The 21,782-nt window shown below is 45.7% G+C and overlaps 1 protein-coding gene across 3 annotated transcripts in view; it reads left to right on the forward strand.

Annotated features, from left to right (window-relative positions):
• Positions 1 to 19,783, forward strand: part of pcgf3 (polycomb group ring finger 3) — a 59,698-nt gene extending 39,915 nt beyond the window's left edge. For all 3 annotated transcript variants that reach the window (XM_086222313.1, XM_086222314.1, XM_086222312.1), the window contains exons 7-10: positions 5,184 to 5,272; positions 8,915 to 9,052; positions 11,770 to 11,850; positions 12,493 to 19,783. In XM_086222313.1, coding sequence (XP_086078439.1) covers positions 5,184 to 5,272; positions 8,915 to 9,052; positions 11,770 to 11,850; positions 12,493 to 12,540 — 356 coding nt within the window. In that variant the 3' untranslated portion in view covers positions 12,541 to 19,783. The remainder of the gene's footprint in view (positions 1 to 5,183; positions 5,273 to 8,914; positions 9,053 to 11,769; positions 11,851 to 12,492) is intronic.
• Positions 19,784 to 21,782: the final 1,999 nt, after the last annotated feature.

A 21,782-nucleotide genomic window follows, 5' to 3' on the forward strand; every position in this document is an offset into this window, starting at 1 on the left:
TGTTGCCTACGTGATCAGGCCATACTGTAATTACATAATTTCAGTCAGGACCACTTGATTGCAAATGGCAGAATCTTGAGTAGGCTACTTAACTCCCCAACAGCCTTTTTTTAAAAAGCTGCCAGCACCGGCATTTTTGACAAAACACCCACAGAATATTCCGTTTTATGAATATGTGAACGTGGAAGATAACAAACTCTATCAAACAAAAGAGCAGGGCTGCTACTTATGGGTCAGAAAACCATCTTATAAGCACTGAATTTCCATAAAAGCAACTTTTTGGATCAAAAAGCTGAGAACAGGGAGAAAATAAGTGACATCAAAGTTTTGGTTTAACTTTTACTCTCATATTAATCAGATTAGCTGCCATGAACATGATCGTTGTCTCAGCTGCAGCACATCTGATGGAGCTTCCCCAAAATGTAACGGTCTCCTCCTTGGTCCGTTCAACACCCCTGGACCAAATAAGGGGAAAATCGGCCTCATATTTTTTATGTAATCCTGCAAATCTGTTGAGGCAACTATGTATGCCCCCCCAAGAGTTAGAACGCAGTAGAACAAGTAAAACCCCACATCACAATGACAAAAACGTGAATAGTTTGATGGGTTAACAAGAAATCAGAAATGAGAGGAGCCTGACTACCGCACCTTAGTTAGTGATTTATGTGACAACGATGAACTGCAGAGGAGACTTTCTCTCACAGGGTACTGTTAATGCCATTTTCCAACCCATCCAGACACAGGAGTAGAATCAGGATTTTCACAGGACTTAACTTTGGTTCCAGGGCGGCCATTTCACATGTTGCCACCCAGCAGGGCCTCAGTCAGTGGGACGGGTCAGCTTGGTTCATCTCTCCTGGGAGGCGGTAGCCAGGCGACAGTGAAACAAGCTGCTGTGTCAACGAAGGCCCACGTTTTCATCTTGAGTCCAACTCTGTGTTTCTGTGTAAAATTGTTAAACCTGAAATAATGATGGCAACGTGTGTCTTGGCCTCCAAACTGAACAACATTAGAATTGATTCCCTCAAACCTTAATGAGTAACATTAGAAGCATGACCACAAGTCACAGCCGGAGCCATTAAGCAGTAGAGGTGAAGACATTTTAGCCAACGAACGAACGAGTTCCAGGCCTACTTATTTTGCACGATGATGACTTCTCTGAAACCAGCTCGCATCTGAGGGCTGGTGTAAATGTGCGCCCAGAGGGCTGTCACGCTGGCAGGCCTAATCGCTCACTTAATCCCCTTCTCTGATTTTGGTAATTAAGGTTCAAATGGAAGTGAAACTGCTCCATGGCTTTCCTGTGCCTCTGCAGTCAAAGTCAGGTTTAGCTACAGCTCACAGTGCACGTTCACACAAACACACACATGTACTGACAAGCACATTGTAAGGCTCATTTGCAGAGACACCAAGAGGAATGGAAAGCATTGCACTCCTGGATTTCATTCCACAATCATCATCCCTCCATATGCTATCAGAAGAGCACTGTTAATACCCCCAGTGCTCACCAGAGACCCAGCTGGTGTATTTACCGGGTCTTCAACCCAGTCAGTGTTCCCATTAACACTTGGAGTGAATAAACAAGGTGGTGCAATGGGTGTTTTTGTCAGAAAATGGTGGTTATGGTTTGAGCAACACTACTCATGAGCGGAGAAGAGGTGGTCTACCAGCAACAACAAAAAAATTGAGAGGTCTTCTTCTTCTACTGAATATTTTTCAGCCATGTGTAACATTGCTATACCGCCATCTTCTGGCAGCATCATGTAACCTATTTTTTCACTCCGAACCAGTTACTGGTAACATGCATTAACAAGTGCATTTCTGCCTGTTACATGGAAACAGCATCGCGAATCGTCTTCATACTGGCCCAACAGTCATAACTGCTCCAAAAGAACTGCCTGCAAAAATGGGCTAAGCTAAGAACCCCCACTGGCAGCCTTTGTCCCAACTCAAGTGGGCGCTGTTTAATTTTTTCATTTGTTAAATTATAGTCTACATGGAACTGTTTGTGAAACACCAAGCAATCCAAAGTGCTAAGGGTGATTGGGGGGGTGGGGGGGGGGGGGTCAGTGTCTCTCATCATAGTCTGTTAGGCCACATAACCTCACAGTGTGTAGTACCAGACTTCCTCAAAGGCTGGTAACCCTCTTCATCATATCCAACATCCACCACACACCACAGGGCTTTCAAGTAACTTTTCCTCCAAATCACGCACAGAGAAGTTGGTTGTTTACCTCCAGTGTTTTTCTGTCTCCTGAGGAAATTGATGCTCCTCATTAGCTCCTGTTTGGGAAGAGCAAACCGAAGTTAACACTTGGTAAAGCAGAGATCACACGACGCTAACTACAGGCGACAGCGGGCAGTCTGTTAATGTTCCTCCTGCCAGCCCAGCGGAACGGTATTACACTTAATTAAGGGTTCATTACCCAGAATCCCGCAGAAATAGAAACTTTCTCCGGGGTCCTATATAACTAGCTGAATAACATAAATCTAATTCAGGGACACAGCTAAGCAAACAAGGCTGAGCTGCAGCTCTGAGCTGAATTCAGCATCGGCAGTGTTGAAGCTGCAAAACGTTGAGTCAAGAATGAGGAGCTAATTTTGGAGGGAAGGCCTCACTTTTAGCACAGTAACAGTTCGCTCTTATTTACCATCAAAAATACACCGGTTGATTTCATGTAGCGGGGACCTCACTCTTCTCAAGTGTCATACTTTCTAGTGAACCGGTGACACTGCTTAGCTTCCTGCTACACCTTTGATCACCTAATTAAGCATCTGAAAATGGATTTTAGAGAGCTAATCATTCATATTTGTTTTATTTTTCAGTGAACTCGTAACACTCCCAGGATGTTTTGAAAATTTTAACCCCCCAAAAAATTAATTTGCTGGCCTCAGGCTCTTGAATATTAGGATTTCCTTTTTTCCCATTAATGACAGAAAAATACTGAGTCTTTTGGTTTTGGATTATTTGATAACAAAAGGAAGTTGAAGTGGTGGCTGAGAGAAACTGTGATGGGCCTCTTTGTCTTTTTTTATACCACTCAGTTCATCCATTGATCTTTTACATAATCTGGAGATCAACGGAAGATGAAAATCATCATCAGTTGCTGCCCTACTGCCCAGCTGTTGGTTGCATGGTATCACTTTGTGACAATCACATTACCTTGAGACAATCTGAGTAGATGATCGTCAGAGAAACAACGTGAATCAGAAGTGAAAGCAGGATGTCGAGGCGAAAAGCAAACGTCCCAGTTCCTGATGCCACCAGCTCCAACACACACCAGGCCTACATGCCTGCTCAGTCACCGAGACACTCAGGGTGGTTTGAAGGTGAGACACAACAATAAGAGCAAGTCCCTCTTGATAAGCAATCAGTGGACTCTGGTGGACTCTGGTGGATTCTGGAGTCGGCCGGCAGAGACACTGAGCGAGCTCAGCCTTTCCTGCTAATACCCACGGGGATTGGTGACAGTTGGCCGACGGAAAATGGCCTCAGAGTGGGGAATGCAATCCCATCTTCAATGTGAGCTGGAGTAAGCTGTCCTCAGATGCGCGCGCACACACACACACACACACACCCACACCATGTTATTACATCCACTGAATTCAGAGAGAAAAGACTGAATGTCTTTGTTTTGAAAGGTTACAGAAAAGCGATACCTATCTGTGGAGCAGTTTAGTTTCCCATAACCAAGTTTCGTCGCTGAGAATTCAATCGTACTACAATATCGCGGCCACAAAAACGAAAATCCATAAGTATGTTACTGCTTCACACTTTGGACGTCCACCTTCTCTGTGTTTGTAGGTGCACTAGACGTGGAGGTGAATGCAGCAGGGAGACGGGTGATTGAGTGGAAACAGACGCTCGTTTCATTTTCAGCTAAATCCTGGGCTTTTTACCTGTAGCCAATATTTATTGATGTACTCAGATGTATATTCTCAAGTTGTACATGAAACGTGTAAATCATGTAAATTTTAGAAAATAAATGTTTTTTTGGGTTGGGTTTTTTGGGGGGGGGGGGGGGGTTCATTCCAAATCCTTTTAAAGAGCTCATAAATCTTACATTCATTGTTTCCCCATCATGGATCAGGATCAAAGATTTCAGCAAAACTGGGCCAATGATGGTGTGCCAGTGTTGTTGTGCATCCCTGCTTAAAACGCATTTTTATCAGAAACATAAAGACACGGTGAAATGGACAGCAGGTTTGGTTATTCATTGTTTGGTCATTTTTGAAGCTAAAAGTCAAACATGCCCTAGTTTGACCATCCCAGCTCTCAGGATTGGATTCTCTTTGAGTCCTGCTGTTGCCATGGGGGAAAAATATACATACATTTTGCAGCCACAGCATATTACTTGTTCCCTCAATTTCCATAGAGGCCAAACTTGTCTGAATATAAAATAGATTTTGAGGGAACAAGTTATGGAGTGTGGCAGCTCATAAATCCGGCTTTCCACATTCTCATTCTCTGATCTCATTCTGTCTCCAAGTCTTTGTAATGTTGTTGACTAAACGTACAGTGCACACTCTTCATCCAGGCTTCTCCCAGCCTCAAACCAAAGGTGTTGTGCTGTTTTATTAAACTCTGACACCAGAACCACAGAGTGAGATTACGCTTTCTCTGCTTTTCTACCTTTATGTTCCCAAGCTAGCGATTGCTGCTCTCTGTGGAACCCTCACTTCTGCCACTCTTTTCCTGAGAAAATGCTTAACGCTGTCATGTGGCATAATCGGTGCAGAAAACTTATTTTCTTGATGAGAACTCAGCCTGCGTTAGAGACGTGCCCAAACAGCTGATACGTCAGACAAAGGCTGCTTTGACACCCTCAGACGTGCGATTGCCTTACAAATGGACTGCTGCAGGAGGCATTTTTCTGCTCCAGCAGGCACACACTGTTCAAGTACTGCAGAGAGACAAACATGCCTGTTTCCTAGGCTTCCTACAAGACCTGCGCTCAAAAAGGGCAACCGTTGATGTCAGTGAAGCTGAAGTTTATGAGAATGATTAGAAAGACGCATGCAGCTGGATGAGTGGGTTTGTTCGGTGCTAAAGCAGGAGGAGGCCAGTACATCTGGAGTCAGACAGGTGAACACAACGCTACAAGCAGCTAGAACGTGATTGTGTGCATCTGCTGAAACCCTGGGTTCAAATACTCAGTTTCTCTCTTGTGTTTCTTCAACAGGCGACGCAAAATCAGAGGACACAGCCAATAAAGAACCAGGAGAGGAGAAACCAGAGGAGGACAACGACTATCACCGTAGCGACGAGCAGGTACGCTCTAAAGCTTGAGTGGGTAACGCTTGTCATCTGCTTCTGGTAGTGACACTCGTCACCACCAGCTATTGACACTGCCATCACTGTAGCAGATGTACACCGGCAGGTGAACTGCTCTGTCACACAACCCCCAAGAAATGATTGGAATTTGGTCTGATAGTCCAGAAGATCTGTGCCATTGAATTATTCACCCACATTTACTTCAGCAGAGGGTGAGTCGCACGTCGACGGAGCATGCTCAGTGTGCATCCTTCACCACAGATTTGATCTTCATATCCTGTGAAATGCAGGGCGACTCAGCTGGTGCTGATGAGCTTCACGAGCATTGTGAGAACTCTGGTGGCGGGGCTCCGATGTCAGGGAATTTGAATATGATGAGGGAATTTACTCGATTTTCATGGTTAAATTTCAGAACAAATGCGCTGGGGAGTAAAGGTTGTTACAAATTACTTTTAAAGGGCGTAATCCCTCAGATTAACAGCAGGCTGGAGTATCTTGAGTTTGCATGGGATCTTTGGTGGCTGTACGAACAGAAGCGCTGAGCACAGCAGCTGTGTCACTGTTGTAAGTTTGATTTTTGCTCCAGTGTCTCAAGGTTTTCTCAGCGCCTGCTGGAGGCAGACTGGTTGAATCTGTGGCTGAGTTGACAAACCAGCAGGATTTCTTTGGGTCCATGTGTATTGTTGGTGGTGGAGTTCAAATAATAATGTGTGTGTGTGTCATAATAGGAACAAAACAATCAGGAGGACAAAATTGTAATGAGTGTTGAAACAATTGTCTTAAAATCCTGCACATCAATTATTGCCTTCATAAAAGTTGGACCCCCATGATTTGCTCTGTTTTACCATTACTTTTATCTTTGGTCTTGCAGCTTTTTGATTTGTATGAACTCCATAGTGAGGGACAATAACTGGCATCTACTAAAATGGAAGTGGGTTTTTGTTTCATTTGTATTCTGGCACGTTCTCAAGCACTGCAAAATGAGATTAATAATGCAGAGCGAGCTATTGTTTGGCTGGACAGACGCTGTCTGATACACCGTCAAAGCATTTTCCCTGCAGTCTCAGGCTGAATAGGAAATTGGTTTCATACCATTTCAGCTGCAGAGTTAAAAAAAACAAAAAAACATTCGATTTTAAAAGCTAGTTGACCATCTCCAATCACGCATCTCTTTGCTGTCAGGCAGGGAGAGCAGCCTTGGCTGATGAGGGGGACTGTCGCACCCTTTGGATATTCAGCAGGATGCGTTCAGAATAGTTAATATGGCTGTCTGGATGTGAGCTGAATACTAGAATGTCAAATGTCATGGAGGGGCGGAGGGATGAGGAAGAGCAGAGGAGTAACAGATGACAGCTTAAAATGAGAGATTTGCAGTAAGGGGGCGGGGCTTGTCACTGGAGCGAATCTCCTGAAAGGACAGTGACTGTCTGCACCCCCTCCTCGGTGTCTCAGGAATGTTGGGAGGGAGTTTCTCCTCATTTGGCACAAACATCCACTTGGACTCGAGAATGAGCTGAAGACGTGTTGGTGGTCAAAGGTCGAGTTCTCCGTCACTCCGCATGTACATGAGATCTGTCCCGCTCTCGTTAACTTGATAATCCTGGGGCGTTTGAAAAGATGTGGATGATGAACTGAAAAGTGGACGGTCACCTTCACTGGAGCAGGAACGTGTGTTTTTTGTCCTTCAGCATAGGCTTGGTCCTCCTGAGTGGAGCCAAAGAGTAGAGAGGGGAGCTGTACAGGGTGTTCAACGTGTCAGAACCTAACAAAGAGAGTAAGACAACAAGATAGTTCAATCGGGAGGACTGAAGGTGACCGGGGGGGGGGGGGGGGGGATGTCACGGTGAGGTCGGTGAAGATGTAGAAGCCAATCAGGATTAGGGGCTCGACAGGTGCATCGGCACGCATGGCTGCCTCTCGGGACTCGTACCCTCTGTTGTCTGGACAACCTTTCAGAGTGTAGCCTTGGGCTGTGGAAGGAAGCACATGGAAGTTGTGAAGACAGAGGAGCAGAAAGATTTACAACAAAGCTTCCATTAATCGGAGACGCACATCATCAGCGCGGTGGCGTTATCGCTGAGTGGAATATTTTGAGCAGAGTATGAGGGTCACCTTCAAGCTCTCATCAAATGTTGATCAGACCTCTGTGGGGCGGGAAAAGATGGTGTAAATTTACTAAACTACAGCTATTTTGGTCCTAAAGAGTTGACTTTAGAGAAATAGGGGAACACAGCTTTGCTTTGAATTATTAATGGAGCCTTGACTCTACAGCAGGACTCATCAGCAGGCTCCCCACAGCACTCAGAGGCTTTCCTCACACACAAAAGCTTCATAAACACAACTTGAATGTGTACGCTTCCATAATGAGCCTATAAAGCAGTGTTTAGCTTTCACCGCATGACACCAAAAAGGCCCATGTAGGATATTTTCTTTGTGTTTCACTACTACATCCATCTGCGCTGCAGCATCTCCATAACAACGTCAGAGTTGTACTGTAGTGGAGGTGCCTCGTAGACCGCCGTGGGGTCTAGGTCAGCGCCAAGACTTTTTATCTCCCATTCGGAGCCCCTCCCCACTGCCAACGCCACTGCACGGCAGATATATCAGTGTTGCGCTTTGCTTATGGAGAGGCGGAGGATGCGCTGAAGCGCTGCTTATTTGAGGACGGAGGTTTCCAGTGTAACCAGGCTGATGTGAGTTCCTCCTGTGGTGAAAGAGCAAGAGATAAAAGGGAGAGTTAGAGATGAAGAAATGCTCCTGCTCTTTGATGTGTGGGGGCAGAATGCTTTCTGACTCTTGCAACCACCGGCTGCCAAAACCACCTAGCGTGTCACCTCAGAGGGAAAACAAGCGCACGGACCACTGGCAGTGACACCCGGTCACATGACAGATAAACACAACAGAGCAGAAGCCAAACCGACAATACTGGGTCAGTGAGATGTGGAAGGGGAAATCGCAGAGTGTCACCGTGAGAAATTAGAGGGAACCGTGCTTGTGACTGGTTCTCTCATCTGTTTGGCCCGTTTTCTCTTTCCAGGTCTCTGTTAGTTTTTCATTCAGCTCCCGTCTCCTGCGTTTGGGTGCCGCTGAGTTATTGGACATCCCACTGCTGTATCAAGATATGTTTGGATTTCCTTTGGTTTTCTGAGTGTGGGAGGCAGTTCAGGCTCTCATTGGCTTGTTCAGCCAGTCACCGCCCATCTCCATGGTGCCAGGACGCCAGTGGATCTCTAGAAGAATAGAATTTAGAGAGATATTTCACTTGTATGACTCCAGAACTGTAGTAAAGTGCAGCAGGTCGTTCCAGCTTGCTGTTTGTTAACTTTGTGCTGAATGACTGAATGTATATGTTGCACACTACCATGCTAACACTCACCCTGTTAGCATGTCTGGTTGGTGTTGGTGTTTTTCCGCTTCTGCAGGAGCCAGCCTGCAGGCTAGATTCATAAGGCTATTAATACTTGAGGAAAATCCTGCATTTCATAAGGATGCTGTCAGTCTGGCAAATGCTGATGGTGTAATGCAAACACTTCTTATGTAGCCTGTAGGAGCTGGGCCATGCTGTTGTGTCTGCAGGCTGTGAACAGTGTTGCTACGCTACACTGTCTGCTAATCCTCTTCGTCTTTGTCCTCCTCCAGGTCAGCATCTGCTTGGAGTGTAACAGCAGCAAGCTACGAGGTCTCAAGCGCAAGTGGATCCGCTGTTCGGCGCAAGCCACTGTCCTCCACCTCAAGAAGTTCATCGCCAAAAAGCTCAACCTGACGTCATTTAATGAGGTAGAGATAATACCACGCTCCAGCAGCCTGGCCAGCTGAGGGGAGGCGGCGGCTGCTGCTGTCTCCCGCAGAATTTAGTTTTAGTGGCAGTAAAAGATTATGAAACTACATACATCACGTTTATTGCTCCAGTGTTCCGTCCCAGCAAGATTCCTTCTTGCAGTTTTTTTCTCCCAGAATGCACAGACTTGGAAGTTTTAAATTGGCTTTCCTGCTAATTAGAAATGTTAAAAGAATCGAGAATCGCCTCAGTTCGTGGGATTTGTAGTCAAAGAGTCTGGGCTGGCAAAATAGGGGAGTGTTGTGGGTTAAAGCTGTGTTTTTATACCACAGAGTTTGACAGTTCCACGATCGACTTTCCACTGATTGGATGTCATTTTGATTCCTGGGCTGGTTCAGTTCGTCAGTGTTTGTCAGGGTTGCCTAGAAATGGGTTTGGCCTGCCAATAGTGAATTGAAAACAAAAGAATGATTATTGAATCATTCAAAAACTACAAAAATGCTTGTGCTGTTGTCTTTTCTGTGCGGTTAAACTGCTCTACAAACTGCTCGAGGACCCTAGTTAGGAGTTATTTTCCATTTGTTGGGGCAGCACAGTGATTGTGGTTACAGTATCAGAGAGAGAGAGCGAGCGACACTTGACAAAACTGACCTGCGACACAACGGAATCGCCTCTCAAAATCTATTCGGAATAGTTTCATGTCAAAGCCTTAAAAAATATCTCTTTCATGGAATTTGGGATCCGAGCGCTTGCTTTGGCCCTCAGCCTGCTACAGAGTTACAGTCTGGCCCCCTGGTTTTTATAGACTTACAAACTGCATGTTTATCTGAAATGGATTTGTAAGCATTTGGGCCAAATCTTTTTAAATCTTAATGTTTTAACTTGTTGGGAGCACCAGCTGGGCCGCGCGTGCTGCGAGGGTATTAGTCAATCACAAGGAATCACAGCGAGGTCAGTTACTTTTCCGCGGTGATTCATACGAGGCCTTTGTTGGATCTGGCAGGAAATGAGCTCTTGCCGTGTTTAGATTTTTGGCAGTTTTTCTATTTATCATCATCCCCACCCTGTTTAGAGAGGGGGGGTTGACAGATGGATTTTTAGGATGCCGTGAATAATCATCACGGGCGCCTAGTTGCCTTCTATTTATCTGTTTTCCACCTCTCTTTTTTTACTGGCTGTCACAGAGTTGAGTGGGTAGGCTCCATCATATCGTCGGCCTCCACTGCACAACTTTGGCAAGGCGCGCGTTCTCCCCGCCAGCCATTGTTGTCCTCCCCGCTGACGATCAAAAGCTGTCGCTCGAACAAATTCTGTTTTCAGCGGCGAGCCAGAGCTTTACAACATGTCGCTTTGTCAGAGAACAGCGCGGCAGCGTTAACTCACGGCTGCTGTGAACGCCACCGCTGCGGTCCTGTCACCAGTCAAAATGCCTCTTGGCTCCGAGGGAGCGAGCGTTTAAATGAATGAACGTATCAAAGACACGCGCACGCCGAACAAACAAACTTCCTGTTTGTTCCTCTTGAGGAAACTAATAACATCTCAGGTTTTCAACTGTGACACTGCTTTTTATTGCAGAATCTGTCAGGGTTATGAAAAGTTTATTTAGCTTAAAGGGTTATCTTTTTCCAGCCCATAAAGGCAAGAAATCTCTCCATCAATCTCACCACCACTCAGACTGGGAATCAGATTTTTTCATCTTTTATTGATCCCTTCACTTTGGTTCCTTGTTTGATACGAAAATCCATTTAAAATGAAAATTAGATTCCACATAACGTTCCTGATCTTTGGGTTTAACTGTCAGCTCCTTGACTCCTTCACACAACGCTTTCATAACCTGAAAATATAAAAGATGTACCAGAACGGGGTTGAATGCCATGCGCTGGTATCAACCCTCAGCTGGAACCCTCACAGTTAATGGCGTAACCCCGGTCCTCACGATGTATCAGTGAATGCGCCTCTCAGTCTCTGTCATGCAGTGAGTTTGGTGATTTCTGCTCTGAAAAACAGCATTTCTAGATAAGGTGTCATTGCTTTTTGTTTGCATATTATTTTGTTGAGGATAATGAGCCTCGCCTCAAAGCTGTGAGGTGCAACTTTCTGCTCTGCACAAGGAAATCAAAGAAAGATCAAGGACCCGCGTTTCTTCCCAGAAGTCTCAGCTTTCCAGCTCTTCCTCTTGATTATTTTCGGTATCTCCCTAATTAGAAACCTGGAGTGTTTCTACATCTGTGGATGCTGATAAAAGCTGTCTGGTGCTCATCCAGCAAAGAGAACCAGAAGGTGGCGCTGTGGCCGTGTCCGTCACCGTGTTCTCTCTCTCTCTCTCTCTCTCTCTCTCTCTCTCTCTGTATTGATTGGCAGATGCAGATACGAGGTGCTGCTCAGCAGAATATCAATGTTGGCTGCACAGGAGGAGAGGTAGATTTGGCGAGCCAGCCTCGTGTTCACTATTGAACCTCTGTGTTCTCCCCAAACACCCGCTGCTGCTGCTGCTCAGGCGCCGGGGGGGCCGCTTCATTTCAAAATAATCTCTCCCTCCTGATAGATCTGTCTAAGAACAGGCTGAAAACGTAAGCGATGGAGATGGAGGGGAAACCCGCTGTCGTAAAAATCAGCACATCATCTCATTGACCTGCTTGTTGACAGGTCTTCACCTCGCGCCCTCGCAGGTTCGATATTCCTGCATTAATTTGCTTCTCTGTTGTTGTTTTTACAGCTGGACATTTTATGCAACGAGGAAATCTTGGGCAAAGACCACACTTTGAAATTTGTTGTTGTGACAAGATGGAGATTTAAGGTAATTTGACTGTGTGGATGGATGATGTATCTCAGTAAAGTGCTGCTGTCATAATCACTTCCTACACGTGCTATCATAAAAGCTTCAACTATCATGTCAGTTTGACGAGAACTGGAATTATGAAGAAATGTGAACACGTGGGTCCCCTTTTGCACCCCAGTCGTCCTCAGTGAAAGAAAACCTACATTGTCTGATGTTATTGAGGTGTTTTGCAATGTGGAAAAATGCCCAAGTTGACGTGGTCTAACAACACCACTGAGCGACGACTGGATGCACACTGCATCATGGGAAACACATGACCTGAACACACGCACACCTCCGCGACCCACTCCATGCACCACTCGGGTCGACGTGTCCTCGCCACAAAATTCTCCAGGATCCACACAGGCCTGCAGGGTGTCCTCTCGTCCCCTGCGGTTTGGAAATTTCGCAGACGGGAGGAAGTACCTTGCGCTGGTATTTTTACTTCCGCTAACATCCTGTATCATAGCAACCAATTGCCACTCTTTCGAAGCGCTGTCCAAAGAGGGCGCTTTCAAAGAGGCACTTGGCGTTTTTGACTGGGGGGACAGGGGGGACACTTTGGTGCTCCCAGAATATCCCAGCGAACAGTCTTTCAGTGGTTTCTGCTTTCTGTTTCAGAAATCTCCCCTCCTGCTCCATTACAGACCCAAGATGGATCTGCTGTAGCTAAAACGGACTCAACGGTTGGTTTTTGTGTTTTTATTATTTTTGGCCCGGTGGCCGCGGACTGTGCCGACGTTTTTTATTTATGCAAAGACGATCAATCAACCAACACCAAGCAAACACCCCGGCAGTAAAGTCACACAAGCCAGCAGAAAACCAGGATCGAAAAGGGGAGGGAGACAAACACAACGAAAACTGGCGACCTCCAGCACAGGTACTGCAACACTGGTGTTTTTAGGAAAACAACCATCTTTTTTGTCCGCTACATCCTAGATATGTGAACAAATTAAAAAAAAAAAAAAGAACAAAAAACTAATGGAGAGAAAGCATATATTTATACTTTTGTACAGTACAAGAGACACATGGAATCAAGACACTACTGGTGCTCTGTTTACATGCAAACAAGATGTCGGGAATCACATGACCGTCTTTTTGAGCTTTGTGCAAACGTCACCCTCCCGAGACGGGACAGAAGAGGAGGAGGTTTTTATATAAAAAAGGTGCATTTTGTTTTTGTTTTCCCCACAATACACTCGACATGTCTTGGGAGCACAGAAAGTATTTGGAAAAGATTTTATAACAGGCATCAATCTTAAGCTGTTTATCAAGCAAGTTGTCTCTGAATTTTGTCTTTTTTTTTATTTCATTTTGTTGTCTAATTTGCTATTGCATTCTTGATGATTGTCAATTGTGAATAGGCTAATTTTTTGTGTAGTAATTTATGTTCTATATACCAATATTGTACATAAAATGTCATTACAGAGAGAGAGTGATTGAAGAGAGACTTTAGACTGTTAAATAGAGCGGATCCCAGAAGTGCTATCTATATGTTGGGCAACTTGTCTGGAGGTGATAAATTAGGATTTTTAAAGACAGACTCACTATCAAAATATATAAATACATCTTTATGTTGTTGGAGAAAGACACAAACTATATCGAATCCTCTGCCGTTGGTGTGTGCGTGGGTGTGTTGCGTTGCTCTCACCATTGCGCGACATTTTGGCAGATCAGGAGAAAGCTTCTAAACGTCCCCACCGCCCCCCTCCTCATCTTACCCGCCTTCAATTGAGTTGTCACATGACAACATAAATCGACTAATTTTATCTACACACAAGACATGCAAATGAATTATTCGGGCAGAGAAGCTATTTATTTTTATTGATTATACTCATATGTTTTTTTCATAACATGCAGTCCTTAATATCCGTCCTCGGGTCCCTGTGGTCTTTCAGGGCCGACAAATACACCCAAATGTTTACAGCTTTTAGTTGGAGCTGCTAGCAAAAGATGTTTTTAGCACCTTGCATTTCCTCCTCCGACCTTCTACGTTGGAGGAGCTCTCGTAGCGGCAACAGACATGATACATAGGCAAATATCTCGCTCCTTCTAACGACAGAGCGAGGCTGCAACGCAGTCCAGCATCTCACCGCATTTGCCCAAGTTAATTTTTATACGGACACAGGAAGTGAGGTTAAGAGAAATTGCAGAGTTTTTCTAGTTGGGCCGTATTTTCCTCGCATGTTTGGGTTGAAGTAATTCTGGCGGAGGCCAAAGCGATCACCTGCAGCATGCGCGTGTTTGCGGAAGGTTAACTTGGAGTTGCCAGTTTTTCTGTTCTAGTGTTTGAATTCAAGTCCAGCATTAGAGGGGCGGCGCTGGGATGCAGAAGGTGAACAGGATGTCTGACTGCAACCAGCGCCGCCTGCTGCTCTCCATCAATAAATCCTTTCTTCTCTGGTTCTTGTTTACTGGCACAACCCCAGTAGTCCAGTTAAACTGCCTCATTGGGCTGCAGCTGTTGGCTAAAGATTCATCCATGATTCTAGAAATGTGACACTTCCTCGAGGTCGTGGTGAATTTCAGTGAGTAAACACGTCAGAAGAACAGACAGAACAGAACTGACATGTTTGATCCCCTCATAGCATTAAATTGTTGGCGTTTCTGAGTTGCCTGTCGAGCGTTTTACTCAGCATGTTCTTACTCGGTATCGGGACCTTCCCAGTAATTTTGGTCAAACAACACAAGAAAATACGGCCCAGGTAGAACAATATCTGTATTTTTCCAACAGTGATATTTGTAATTCCTCAGTAAAAAAGAAACAAACTGCTAAAGTACAAGCTGTCCCCTCAGAGCACCACAGACGGGCCGGGCCGGTGTAACGTCACATTGTTTTTTTCAGTTACTTGTCACTGCCAGTTGGAGCTGCAAGTGTGCAAAGCGGCACAGTGTTGTAGAAATCTTTTGAAAGAAATATTCTGAATAACAAGTGGGAATTCAGTGTTCAGCGTTTGAGAAATAACTCCCAGATTCAGGTTTCACACAGGGACTGAGATTTTTTTTGTTGTTGTTGAAGATTTTGATATGAAATTCTGAATAAAATGACTGAGAGTCATTTGGTGCTTACAAATGTCATCTTGAGGAGAGTTGATCCTCAGGAGTGTGCTGTTCTTAACTGTGTCACACAGCAATCAACAACATGTCTTAACAAACAGCAACTGCTTAACTGTCTTTTCCACAACTGGACCCCCGAACGCCACGCCAGACCTCAAGTAGTATTACCTCATCGACATGTCTCGTTACTGAATTAGCCTCCCTTCGTTTCTGCCCACAACAAGATGTTCTGTCTCGATGTTCTCACGCAGGGTTCCTGCACATCTGGAGCTCCCACGAGTACCAGAACAAACAGGTCCTGATACACATTAGCTTGTAAACGCTGGTATTCTTCCCAGTATCAAGGTATTTTTGAGCATTGATCTTCAGGTGGAGCTCATCCACCCCTCCCTCACACTAAATCTTGAATTCTGTTGGAAGATACAGATGTTTGGAGATGGCAAATGTGAAGGAACCCTGCCACATAAGGACCTATGACTTGTGTATGAACTCAACATGTGTGTAGCCTCCAGGTCTGTACCAAACTAGCTCAACCAAAACTCCTCCTGCAGTCTCTGGTATCAGTTCATTTCTTTACGTTTCAAGGCCCATGTGAAGTGCTCATTGTTTCTGGTTTTGTTCTGACAAGATGAAAGTTTGAAAAATCTGAAATGCTTCCCGTTTGGGAATCCTTAACTACCAGGAACTGTTTGTCCTCGCGTTCGGTGTTCGAAAGAACCGCAGAGACGCAGGGAGAAGAGCTCTCAACAGTTGTGGGTCTGTCAGGCCCGTTCCTCGGCGGTGACCTCATCCCTGACTCGTAACCTTTCCCTTGATTCGGCTCCATGATGTATCCGCAGTACAGCATCGACAAAAACAACCCAGTTTGTCAGGTGACTTAAATACAGCAAGCACAGAGATCCTGGGAAGGTTCCAGTGGCTGAAAACCCCTTTCCAAACTTTCTCCATGAACTAGGAAACTTTGCAGCAGGGATGACGTATTTTTGTAGTGCAACTGGAGGTGAGCTTCTCATTGGGTTCCCTCGACTAGAAGACAAAACATTTGCTAATTTTCACAAGGGACAAAACCAGAAGCAATGGACCTTCCGTTTTGATGTAGCTCGTGGAAGAATACTGCGTTTGTACCCGGTGAAACTCCCAAAACATGCTGTACATGTGTTTTGTCATTTCCTCCCAGTTGTGAACGATTCTGAGGTCCACGTCGCGAATGTGTGCTGTTTGAGCCTGGTGTCATCCATTCTGCATGTTAACGTTCATTATTTGAGGACTCAGACGTCTGTAACTTCACTGCTTCACCCTTCTCATGCTGTCACGTGTTTCTGATGGCATCTCATAAAGGTTTCATCAGACAATTAAGCTGTAAAACATCCCACAAGGTGCTCCTTTCATTTCTAAAATCTCAGTTTTGTCAGTGTTTTCCGGGATGTTCAGGTTCCTACTGTGTAGAAGCAACACTCGTTTTTCATTTTGTTTTCTTTGGTTGTGTTCAGGCTGCACTGGACCAGTTCCCCCTTCTTCAGATGTTCCTCATTGAAATAAAAACATACTTGTGGAGTTCTTGACCACATTGATCAAAGCTCGAGGCGACTGTTTGATCGAATCGTCCCAGTTGCCATGAAACAATAGCAGGAGTGATCCACTGACACAACAAACTCACCTCCGTTGTAGACAGGAACTAAAAACACGAGTGAGCAACCGGCCTGTTCTCAGACAGGATTGTAGCTTTAGCGGAAAAATGTGAACAACCAGATCTGCGAGGCTCTTACGAGCAGACGTGGTCACAAGCGTACAGGAGCACGCCAAGTGTTCCGGAAGTACTCTGTGTCAACCATCCTCAGAAACAGACAACACGCACATGCCCTTCTATAGACTCTGAGGGCTAGTTAGCTTAGCACGATGAATGACAGAAGGTCGAAGTGTCAGCATACCTCAGTTGAAAGCTACCAAATTCTTTCCCCCCAAAAATGGTGCTTTAATTTAACCAGAAGTGTTTATAACATTCACTCCAATATCAGAGTCTCAAACTATGAGATATTGTGATTTGCGAAATCGGACACATAAGCAGAAGTACTCTCATGACTGGGTGCAGGGATTTGACTGAAGATTATTACTGGACAAACCCAAATCCAGAGTTCCCATTTACTGCCATTCATCATGCTAAGCTAACTGACAGGTGGCTTCTATGGATCTCACCTCGCTAATCCAGCAGAGAGGAGAGAAGAGAGCGTCTATCCTTTCGTCTGGATCTGAGGGGGACGGACGACACGCAAACGTCTGAAAAACGTTTAGCCTTCGAGCAGTTTCAGCCGGTTGATCTGAAGTGGTGATTTTCTCGTGCCGGCGTCCCGCAGCAGCTCACCTGAACTACTTTGGTATAAATCTCAGATTTTTGGTCAGTCGCGTCTTTCATCATCCATGAAAACAAAATGAAAACCCGCTGTGTGAACAGCTGTCCTTCTGGAATATTCTATGATCCTGGCTGATGAGGAAACTGTACGGAAACTTGTCTTTTTTTTTTTTCTTTTTTTTGGGAGGGGGGGGGCAGCTTTGCTGCAGTTCCAGTCAGCAGCTGTCTGTCTCTGCCGCTGGTGCTTTCTATGGTGCTAACAACTCCTTCACACCCTCCGCCGTCTGTTCCCAGAGGGCTGTGCACCTGCACGTGATCTCCGGCGTCCTGCAGATAAAGAGGTGCTGGCTAATTTTTTGTTGTTGTTGTTTTTTTTAATGGGTTTAACCACTTTCCAAGGCTCGCTCTGCAAAACCAACCTAAAGTGATGGTGCTATGAAAACTAAAATTGGTGAGAAATCGTGTGTGCTTGCTGCAATTAACTGTCCTGAGGAGAAACTCACACCTATTACCTGCTTCCCTGGCGAGACGGTCAGCGAGACTCACGTCAATCTCAAGCAGATAATTAGGATTTTGTCCCAATATTCCCTAACTGAGCTCTTTGGAGAAGTGACCTCCACACCAGAGGCGTGCGTGTGTGTGTGTGTGTGTGTGTGTGTGTGTGTGTGACAGAGTAACCCGCCGGCTGCAACTTCCACACCCCTCATGCATGGAAATGGATCAATGTTCACGCTTTTTATTGGCGCCAACATTGAGACATCAGCGCCGCTATGCTCCACAGCCAAGCTAAGAGGCTTACAGGAGGCTGGACTGCGCCTCGCTGCAGATAGGAAGTGGTATCGCCCGCTTGGAGGGAGACTGAGATCTGTCAGAACCGCAGCCCTTGCCGCCATCTTCTCCGCTTCGACCCTGAGCTCCTGTTCATCTGCTGACAGGATCAGTGTGCATCTCCAGTGTGAGCTGCATGAGATTGTGCCTGGAGCCCCGCGTCTCATGGAGATGGTCGCTACCTCGGCCTCCGTGAAGACGATTAAATCGGTTTTGTCACTGTTTCACAGTGTTGTTTTATGAAGGCACTGAGGTTTACTTCAAGCTGGGGAGCTCCAGGCTGGTCACACGGAGCAAACCTGCATCTGTGGCAACAAGATGTTGGAGTTACCACAGGTTTATGGATTCACGGACACAAGTTGTAGCTTGTATTCTTAATCTGATTAATTTATGACAATGAGATTAACTCCTTCTCACACTGATTAATTCTTCGCCACCAGAGGTTACTTGTTCCAAGAAATCACAACAAAGCAAGGGAGCAAATTCTGTCTTGTGGCCACCAAATGTTCTCTCTGTGGGGCTGATGGCTGACGTCGTGACCCGTCTCACTCTTCCTCGCTCAGCGGGTTTGTGTGTGTGGAGGCGGGGCCTCGAGGGTCAGTTAAACCTCCTTGAGAATTTACGGATGGCCTGGCTGAAGCGGTTCTAGGAGCCCCGGGTCTGAGAGGTGCAGCGGGGCACTGAATCACCATGGTGATTCAGTCTGAAGAGCAAATGTCTGGATGAGTTCTTTGTGACTGATGCTTCTAGAGATTGTGAGCTGAGAGGAGGATCGGTGTTTGCTGGTTTCAGTGACAGTGTCACCCCCCCCCCCCCCCCCCCCCCATGAGCCATGGTAGATGTCATCTGTAATTCTGTCCACTTTTCTTTGTTGCATTGTTATTTATTTATGCTGAATAAGTGAGATTTGTTTTTCTTTTTGCTCTAATTTTCTTTTTTTTTCTGTGAAAACCGGACTGATACAAAAAAAAGGCTTCAATCATGAATCTGCAATGATCTTCAATTTTTATTTTGTCGAATTCCAACTGTGCTCATGTCGATGCTCTGTGTAGAACAAACATGTTTTTTTTTAACTCAAAAAGGTAAAAAAAAAAAAAAAAAAAAAAAAAAAAGCTAAATTGTGTGAATCTGGCGATGTGTTTATTGTATTTGCAAGGAAAATGTGCAATATACGGTTCTCAGATGGTTCCAGGTTTCAGCGTCGAACTCCAATGATTTTGTTTGTACTTCATTTAGTTCCAGTCAGGTCCTCAGGTCACTAAATGCCTTCTGGTCCTGAGAGTGACCAGAGAATCTCAGAACGAACACTAATGCACCCGAAATACACAACGACTGGACCTTCTTTTCGTCTCTCTCTCTTTTCATACCTCCCCTTGGTTTCAGGTTAACACAGGCACTTATTCAGGTGTCCGTTTCCTTGCCTGCTTTTTTAAATTTTTTTTTTTTTTGTATTATTATTTATTGCACATGTATTGAACTGATTTCCATTGCTACATTTTAATTCAAGGAGTTTGTGGGCGAGAACGGGGCTGGAATTTCTTACGTACAAAACTGCAGAAGCTTTTGTCAAAACCTAACTGTGTATTTCATCAATAAATGCCTTTAAAAGTGCCGCCGGTGCCCCTGTGGATTTGTCAGCTCTCGTCAACTGTCAAACTTGGTGGATTCGCCACAAACTGACTTCCAAGTGCGTTTGTGTGACGGCAGACGTAGGTGAAGCCTGTCAGTCGGTGGCGCCGCACGGATGAGAATGTGTCGATTGGTTGTGATGTCGACCGGAGGTAGTTTGAGGCGTGTGCGACAGTAAACCAGCTGAAAGCAGCAGTAACGAGCACAGGTATTCCTGCCGTTGAACCTGCCCATCTTTAATCCTCTCCTCACTGCGTCTGATACGACTGTTTCTTCGTAATTTGTAAAATAAGAGCCTGTGCCAGCGCCATCGGCCCCTCCCCGGAGCAACACTGACTCAAGGTTTCGTGTGCTGCCTTGAGGAACGACGTCTAAGACAACAGGATGCGGCGGGTCGTTGTCTCAGGACCATTAGACGGGAGCTATTTCAGTCAGCGTCTGTGGGCGGAGAGCTCAGATGTGTGAAATGAGAAGAGGAAAAGTGCATTATTGACTCATTAACCACGGCGTCTGTGGTGTGGAGACTGAGCATCTCTGCCTCAGATGATTGTCCTTCGCTGGTGTTCAGGCCCACGGCGCCGTTACAACACCAGCAGGGACACCAGGAGGGTGAGGAACCGGGCCGGGCCTTCATCAGAACAGAAGAATTGACCTTGTAAGCTTCGGCACTTCATATCCTGTGGTTTTTAGAAGCCTGGAGCCACACAACAATTCATCTCTCAAGTTAAAGCGATTCTTCACACAACCGCGTGTTTTCTGCACGTCAGGCAGCGGTGGAAGAAGTAAGTAGTTCCTTTGCTTAAGTAAAAGTAGGAATACACAGATGAAGTAGAACTCAGCTAAAATAAAAGTCTCCAAACTTCTACTAAAGTAAAAATAGATAATTATTTGATAACGATTTTACTTTAGTATCAAAAGTACAAGTACCCATTCAACATGTTTGTGTTTTCCAGTGCTTTGCTGTTCAATCCTTGACCCTTTGACCTCTGAAGTCCATGTTAAAGGTATAATATTTCATTTGAATGTAGTGACGTTGAAGTATCAAATAAAAATACTCTGATACTTCAGTTCTTAGTTACATAGCAAAAGAAGACGAAACATGATTTAGGTTTCATCTCTCGCCGACCGCAGCCCCCAGCAGCGTCAGTGAGAGGAGATGAAGTCGTGGTCCTGGTGTCCTCCGTCAGGACTCCACACACAGGTTTTCTAGGAGCCAAGCACTTCCTGTTCCTCCTGTCACGTTTATCATGAATTTGTTTTTAGTTTTGCTCCTAAAAATGTACAAAAAAAAAAAGGTACGTCACCCTCAGTTGGAGCTCTGCTGCCTCCCGTGATGGACAGGAAAACGCTTCCCATTCCCACGGCGGAGAGTTAATTTTTGTCAAAGTCTCTGTCAGCTGCAGGTGTTGGTTCAAGTTGCGTGCAGAAGCGGATTCATGTCGTAACAAACTCGAATCTGATAATCGAAGGCCATTGACACCTTTATAGGTGAAATGTGCCACTCGTGATCAAGCGCTTCCTCTGCTGTCCGTGTTCTCTTGGTCCCACTGACACTGCTTCTGCTTTAAAACTCATCAAAACGAGTGTTTCCGGGAGTTCCTGCGTGATGGAGCTTGTTGGAGGAGCGCCGCCACATCACCAGCTGACAGCAGATCTGGGCTCTCAGGTCCAGAACCCCGGGAGATCTCCCCTCCGTTCTGGCTGACCCTGCGGATGCGGTTCAGCACGAGTGAAAGTGGAGAGGCTGGCGAGTGTCAGGGCTTCCTTCAGAGCTCCACGGCCCAGTTCCCGTGATTCCCATGATGCACGTGGACAGCCATGTGTGGAGCGACGGTCAGAGACGTCCTCTGTGGCGAGATGTTCTGAACGTGGCTAGATTTGATGTTGGCCTCCCGCCTCCACCTCCTGTCTCCAGGTAGCTGTGAATGAGACTCATGAGTGGTTAATGAGGACCAGCTGGGACGTCAGCGAGGGCGGCGAGTGGCTGAAGCTCCGTTCAGCTTGATAATGTCACACTTCCGAGATGAAACACCTCGCAGGCTTTCACGTT

This window comes from Aulostomus chinensis, chromosome 13 (genome assembly GCF_037954235.1).
Source record: "Aulostomus chinensis isolate RoL2024-O1b breed Wild chromosome 13, RoL_Achi_v1.0, whole genome shotgun sequence".
NCBI classification, from domain to species: Eukaryota; Metazoa; Chordata; class Actinopteri; order Syngnathiformes; family Aulostomidae; genus Aulostomus; species Aulostomus chinensis.